Source organism: Salvelinus fontinalis, chromosome 21 (genome assembly GCF_029448725.1).
Source record: "Salvelinus fontinalis isolate EN_2023a chromosome 21, ASM2944872v1, whole genome shotgun sequence".
NCBI lineage: Eukaryota > Metazoa > Chordata > Actinopteri > Salmoniformes > Salmonidae > Salvelinus > Salvelinus fontinalis.
The window spans coordinates 35622209-35630164 of record NC_074685.1 but is presented as its reverse complement, the minus strand read 5'-3'; the positions used below and the strand labels follow the sequence as shown (position 1 = coordinate 35630164).

Here is a 7956-nt window from a genome sequence, read left to right as displayed (position 1 = left end):
TATTCGGGGCCCGCTGCAAGGATGCCCCAGTCCGAGGTCGGCGGCGAGGGTCGCCGCTCCTAAGGCGCCACTTAAGTGGACCAAGACTATGGTGGAGTGGGGTACACGTCCCGAGCCAGAGCCGCCACCGCGGACAGATGTCCACCCAGACCCTCCCCCTTGGGTTTAGGTTTTGCGGCCGGAGTCCGCAACTTTGGGGGGGGGGGGGGGGGGGGGGGGGGTACTGTCATGTTCTGACCATAGTTCCTTTTTTATGTCTTTGTTTTGGTTTGGTCAGGGCGTGAGTTGGGGTGGGCATTCTACGTTGTTTTTCTATGTTTCCCATTTCTGTGTTTGGCCTGGTATGGTTCTCAATCAGAGGCAGCTGTCGATCGTTGTCTCTGATTGAGAATCATACTTAGGTAGCCTGTTTTCCCCATTTTGGTTGTGGGTGATTGTTTTCTGTTTTGTGCGTATTCCTTAAAGAACTGTTTCGTTTTTGTTCTCGCTCTATTATTTTTGTCATTTCAGTGTTCAGGTTATTTTGTTTATTAAAATGAACACTTACCACGCTGCACCTTGGTCCTCTTCTCCTTCACCAGACGAAAGCCGTTACAATAAGGCTGTAATGTAACAAAATGTGGAAAAAGTTAAGGGGTCTGAACACTTTCCAAATGCCCTGTATTCAACTCTGTATTCAACTCTATGGTCATGACTGTGTTACATTGCCTGCAGTACACTTCATGTCTGACAGGCGGAGTAAGTGCATCTGTTTTGGTTAGATTGTAATCAGTGTCAGCAAAAGTTTGATGTTACAAGGATACATTACTGCATTGTTATCAAAGCATACTTCTTAGTATGATCGATTAATACTAGGAAATCTTAAACAAACCTCATAAATTATTCAATACCCACCCATTCATTGATTTCCTTGTAGTGTTTGGTTGACAGGCAGAAATTCCTAAAGCTGACAAGAAAAAGTGACATTACACAATTGTTTATAAACAATGTATTGATTAGTGTGTTTTCTGTGGGTTTTGATTTAGTGGGTTTAAAATGTATTATCAATGTTTAAAAAGAAAACAAAAGGAGAATGTGCAGAAGAGGTAGAAAGCACTGACAGTCTTGTAACACACTAAATGAAATTGGAATGATTATTTACACAAATAAATGATTTACAAGCCCATCAGAACTTTATTGACACAACAGGTTACCACACAATTATTAATTAGTATCTAAAGAATGCAGATAATCTTATTTGAGCTAGATAAATGTAGGTTAATTTGTTCATCCTCTCAACTTCAGGCTATTATTAGAATCTATTATATTAGGACATGGTTGAACAAAAACTGAAGCTGCTGTATGCTTCACAAGAGCAGGAAAATGTATGGCGTTTGTTGTTGGCCACTCAGTTTCAGGTACTAGACTATACGTAACCTTTCTTCCCAAATTCATGTCATTACTGTTTAATGAACATGTTTTGCATTTTTTTCTGGTAATTTATTTGTCGTTGCTGTATGAGCATCAGCGTGCCATGCTCTAATCTCCTCGGCGCCAGCACATGATGAGAGAACTGTTACAAAGTAACCGAAAATGAAAAAATGTTAAGGGAAACTGATTCGATGTATCTTTTTACCTTTTTGTTTCGCAGTAATCTAACAAACTCACTGAGAGATGTTTACTCAAATTTGATGTATCATCTTTAGGGAGTTGATGGAAACGGTCAAGTGTTCAGGAATCACATGCTGGGCTATTTACACCGGGCGGGACATGCGATCTTTTAAATTATCTTTCAACGGACCAGCAGTGTGATATACTGTCCCCTTTCAGCCAATCACAAGCCAGCCCCCCCATTATACGACATATAGCTGGCTGTATAAAGTCTAGTGTCTAGTACACTGACTACACAACAACAGCAGCAGAAATCATCACCCTGCAACTGCAAATTGACGGGAAAAAGTAAGTACGGTTTTCGGTTATGTTGTTTGTACAGTGTTAGGTCTTGGGTTATGGACATTTACCAGGGTCATTTGCTCTTTGATTTGATTGATACAGAAAGACAACATTAGTCTACCGTTTCTGATATTGCTTTTTCTGCCGGCTGTTACCAAACATTCCCTCGAATATTTCTGGATATGACATAAAATAATTTATATCAATTTATTTAATTTGGTATACCGGTAATGTAGTATCCTAGTTCCATATGTTTATTTTTTTTCTTGTGTCGAGCGGAAGGTAGGTAGGAAGGTTTTTGTTTTGTTCTCACAAACCACATTTCCATCCAACGGTGGTATAGCAAGTAAATTACATGTCGGATAAAAGTTATGACAAACCTGATGGAAACTATTTTTCAGTTAACTTTCCAAATATCGACAACACAAAATACGCTAGACAAGGTAGAGTCTTTTTGTGTCAGTAAAATGAATTATGCGATTGTTGGTGAATATAATAACCATCATATCGAAGTAAACTTGGAGTAGTAGTGTGGACCTCCCTCTACCACTCGTTGGGGAAGCATGCAGTTTATTAGGCTGCAGATTAAATCAATTATGATGAATTCACTTCACAGAATGGTGAAAGTGCAAGGTGACGTGTTTGTGAACCCTAGGTTGAATTTAAACAATAGCTGCTGATGACTTCACAAGTGCTTTATTGGCATAAATATTACAATTGATGACTTATAAAGAATGGTTACATTTCATTGTCTCTGTTAAAGCTACCCTTTGTAATGACTTCATACTTACAGCAAATAAAAAAAAAAAACATTTTTTAAATTTAATTTAAAAAAAACAAATATTAACATGATACCACATTGGTAGTAGTCAGTGACATGTCAAAGCTAAGCTGGCCTTGGTTATAACCCTGGATGGGAGACTAAATGGATAGCTGTAGATCAACTCTCCAGTAGGAGGTGCTGCCCAGACTTTTTGTTGTTGTATATAACGTCGAAGATCTGCCATTGTTTCAAAGGTACAAATTCAACATTTTATACTATATAGCTTCTTTACACTGAAAATACAAGGCTGACTGAGCTCTGCTCTCTCTCTCTCCACAGCTGTTTGACCATGATGTCCCTGTACTTGGCAGTGTTGGTGCTCTGTATGAGTGCTGTGTATGCAGCCCCTATGTTTGACTCTCAGTTGGAGGGCCACTGGCACTTGTGGAAGAACTGGCACAGCAAGAACTACCATGAGGTGGGTGTTTAAGCACAAGTGGAGGAGCACATCCTCATAGGAACCCCTCAGTAGTTCCCAAAGAGTGGAGGCTGGTGGGATGAGCTATAGGAGGATGGGCTCATTGTAAAGGCTGGAATGGAATTATTGGAATGGTATCAAACATTTGGAAACCACGTTTGACTCAGTTCCGTTACAGCCAGTACAATGAGCCTGTCCTCCTATGACTCCTCCCACCATCCTCCACTGCTCTCAACAAGGGGCTCAAATTGATCAATTGGTGCATACATGTAGCTGTAAATTACACCTAATGCAGTATATCATTAATTGCATGGATTGTGCCCATAGTTCTGGGACAGTATATGATTGTGTATATTTTCTCACTTTCACTCATTGTTACAGAGCGAGGAGGGCTGGAGGAGGATGGTTTGGGAGAAGAACCTGAAGAAGATTGAGATGCACAACCTGGACCACTCTATGGGAAAACACTCCTACCGTCTGGGCATGAACCACTTTGGTGACATGGTAAGAAGAATCACCTTGCTGAGCAGTGCTTGACATGGATGTAATGGGTGCCGGTACTCATTCTGGGGGCCTGTACTGGATATATTGATATCCAGGAACTCTGCAGGACTTGAGCTAATATTCTATGAGGTGCAGGGACTCAAGCAGTAGAAAGTTTGAGGTGCCGCTATCAGTTCCAGTGAGCTTCTGTCCAAGTCTGTTGCTGAGACATTTTACTGTGGAGCAGGAGGTACTTCTCAGCAGCTCTTTCCCATACTGTGTGTGTGCTATAGCTGGATCTTTTTGTTGTCATGCCATAGATTTGCTGAAGCACATACAGTATGAAATATTTCACAGGCACTGGTGTCAGCGTTGACAATGAAGGCAGGAATGTATTCAGACTTGCAGGTTAGGTTTCTTCAACTATCAAGCAGGAATGGAATAGTTATCCTGAGAAGGGAATTGAAACTTACTCATAGTCTTTTAAAGATGCCAACAATATTTTTTGCTAAGTGCACAACTTTTAAAACAGTTAGATTTCCCATTCAGATGGTAAATTACAAACCACATCTGGCCATGGAAGACATTACGTTTCAACGTGTTCTGACTTCTTCCTCCCTAGACCAACGAAGAGTTTGGGCAGCTCATGAACGGCTACAAGCAGACAACTGAGAGGAAGTACAAGGGCTCTCTGTTCATGGAACCCAGTTACCTGCAGGCCCCTAAAGCTGTGGACTGGAGAGAGAAGGGCTACGTCACTCCCATCAAGAACCAGGTGAGATCTGAATCACTCATGAGTCATGACTCATATCCACACACTGCTGTAACACTAAATAAGGTTTTACTTCCAGAAAACTATCTGGCTTGTTTGCTTGCTGTTTACCATGATTGTAATTTACAGTATACTGAAGATAAGGTGGCAAATTGCATATATATATTTTTTTTATTTTTTATTACTGGTGTAATATGCACATGTCAGTGTGTTCTGACATGAAAAAGTAACAAGATGTTTAATAATCTTTACCACCTCAGCGCTCATGTGGGTCTTGCTGGGCGTTCAGTGCCACCGGGGCCATAGAGGGCCAGCTATTCAGGAAGACTGGCAATCTGGTGTCTCTGAGTGAACAGAACCTGATGGACTGCTCCAGATTCCAGGGCAACGATGGCTGTAATGGAGGTCTCGAGGACCGGGCGTTCCAGTATGTAAAGGACAACGGTGGCCTGGACACAGAGGCGTCCTACCCCTATGTGGGCAAGGTAAGGCCCTGTTTTCTGTTAGTCTGAATTCAAATGTAATGGTGTATGAAGATGCATTTATTAAAAGTAAGACCCTGTTCTTTTAGCCTGGTCCCAGATCATGCCGTTTTTGCTGTCGATCTGGAATGACTTTCAACTTCAACTTCGAAATTTAGAGTTTCCACTTCATTACAGTGGGATTTGTCTCCAAGAATGACTGACTTGTTTGAATATTTGAAATATGTTGTTTTTTACTAATCATGGCCATTGGTCTTATCTGGTAACTCAGGATGATGATGTTTGCCACTACCGACCAGAGTTCAGTGCTGTCAATGAAACCGGCTTCGTGGATATCCCCAGTGGCAAGGAGCACGCTCTGATGAGTGCTGTGGCGTCTGTCGGCCCCATCTCTGTCGCCATCGATGCCAGCCACGACTCCTTCCAGTTCTACCAGTCTGGTGAGTAGCAGTTAGTGGTGCAACTTAAATTATGTGTAACATTATTTGCAAGGATTGGATTCCCTACCTACTGTTTTTGAGTAGCAGTGATCTGTACTGGTCTACTGTCCTGTTCACCGTGTACAAATGGTGTTGTCTTTGAAGTAAATTGTGACCAATATTTCTATGCTTTGCTAACTACCAGGTGGTTTTACATACTGAGGTAAACCCAGTATCTTAGCCCACTAATTTAACTATGTCCTCTCCCTGTAGGGATCTACTATGAGAAGAAATGCAGCAGTGAGTGGCTCGACCATGGAGTTCTGGTGGTGGGATATGGTTTTGAAGGAGAGGATGTAGATGGCAATAAATTCTGGATTGTCAAGAACAGGTACAGTACATAGTATCTTCCTAGGATGTTTTTATTTTTAATTTTTTTATTTTAACCCCTTTTCTCCCCAATTTTCGTGGTATCCAATCGCTAGTAATTACTATCTTGTCTCATTGCTACAACTCCCGTACGGGCTCGGGAGAGACGAAGGTCGAAAGCCATGCGTCCTCCGAGGCACAACCCAACCAAGCCGCACTGCTTCTTTAACACAGCGCGCCTCCAACCCGGAAGCCAGCCGCACCAATGTGTCGGAGGAAACACTGTGCACCTGGCCCCCTTGGTTAGCGCGCACTGCGCCCAGCCCGCCACAGGAGTCGCTGGAGCGCGATGAGACAAGGAAATCCCTACCGGCCAAACCCTCCCTAACCCGGACGACGCTAGCCCAATTGTGCGTCGCCCCACGGACCTCCCGGTCGCGGCCGGCTGCGACAGAGCCTGGGGGCGAACCCAGAGACTCTGGTGGCGCAGTTAGCACTGCGATGCAGTGCCCTAGACCACTGCGCCACCCGGGAGGCCCCTAGGTTGTTTTTTGTTTGTTATGTCACCACAACGGGATTGGTTGACTTCCTCATCGGGGAATATGCATCTCTACATTGCCTTTATTTGTATACAGTGTTGGTGTTGTCCTGATACTATGGTCTAAGTCATTTCTCTAAAGCAGCAGTGAATCTATAATTTCCTACTAACTAGAACTGTGGGACTAACATGTTTTGTCTCTTCCTCAGCTGGACCGAGAAATGGGGAGACAAAGGCTACATCTACATGGCCAAAGACAGGAAGAACCACTGTGGCATCGCCACGGCAGCCAGCTACCCACTGGTCTAGTGTTCTGTAAGTTCTCGAACACTAGACCCAGAGTTTTAGTTTTAGAGATGTTTGACGAACGTTCTGAAAAAAGGGCCATGACGACTGCTGTGCTGCCTTAACTAAGTCTGTGAAATGCGCGAGAGAAACCTGCTGCATGGGTTTTAAAGAAACACTGTTTTTGGGAAATTATGAAATTCTACATATGTTGTTTTATACTTGATTTTATGTGTGTCGGTGCGATAGTGTGTGTGTATAGTTCTATTTGAGCTAAGCATTCCGTTTATTTGTAACTTTACTTGATGAGACCAGCTAGACTACATTCTCTAGCACATAACATGTCAGTTTGTGCTTATTGTTTGTGTTTACAACACCGTTGTAGACACAGGATATATTCCTGAGGTACAGTTGATATACAGTCTATTTTTAACTGGAGCGTTCTGTGTGGAGCTGAGAGCAACAACCACTGACTGATAAGACATTGAGGAAGACTAGAGCTCTGAAATGACTGAGTTTGTTTCTGGAAGGGACAAAAAGAGAACGGTACACCTGAGTTTGTTTCCTCCACTTCTTTTTATCTGCAGCTAGTGTTTGAGTGAAGGCATTGAATGGTAATGCCTAGACAAGAGCCCAGTGACGTAGAGACTGATATGCCTCAGGGTGGTGAGAGGAGTTGTATAACATTCTAACACACACATGTAGATGACTTCAAATTGTGTTTAATAATAATAAACTACATTCATCAATCTGACTCCATTATCATGTGACTAACGGCTATAGATGATACATGTATACTGGTGAATCTAGCCAGCTTGTGAGTCTACACATTATCACTCAGATGCTATAATTACATTTGTTCTAAGATAACTGATTATTAAGAAGTTTATGTGCTGTCTATAGCACCCATAGTCCCAGCTTTAATTTATCTAGTTGATCTTAGACCAAGATGTAAAGTACCTATGCGTAATCTAATGTTTATAGTGTACATAACATTTACTGTTAGTATTCAACATCAAATATGAGCACAACTGTAGTCTCAATTTTAAAGTAATCTGACGTGTTACACTTTAAACAGTAAGCATACTATTATCAAATGGTGCTTCACAGTAGTCATAACAGCTTAGAAAATACACCCCTATGACATAAAATGTACACCAACAGATCGGTTTACCAATGACTCCACTAATTTATGAGCTTATATTCAATAAAAGAATGGCTCTGTAAAACAGGGACTGCATTTACTCAATTCAACTAACAGGATGTATTACAACAATTGACACAAACGATTACCGTGTAGGCTACATGCAACACATGATACTTTTATGGAATGATTCAGAGTAAATGACTACATCCAATAGGCAAAGACTTACAGTGCCTTCAGAAGGTATTCACACCCTTGTTTGTTAAAAACATTTTGTTGTGTTACAGCCTG

At 41.9% G+C, this 7956-nt stretch overlaps 1 protein-coding gene across 1 annotated transcript; it reads left to right on the top strand.

Moving 5' to 3' along the window:
• The first annotated feature begins 1843 nt into the window (after positions 1–1843).
• Positions 1844–7270, top strand: LOC129818792 (procathepsin L-like). Its single transcript, XM_055875030.1, has 8 exons — positions 1844–1938; positions 3035–3173; positions 3555–3677; positions 4279–4431; positions 4689–4913; positions 5182–5350; positions 5603–5720; positions 6446–7270. The coding sequence occupies exons 2-8, from the start codon at positions 3045–3047 to the stop codon at positions 6543–6545; spliced, it is 1017 nt and encodes a 338-aa protein (XP_055731005.1). The 5' UTR covers positions 1844–1938; positions 3035–3044; the 3' UTR covers positions 6546–7270.
• The last annotated feature ends 686 nt before the right edge of the window (positions 7271–7956 follow it).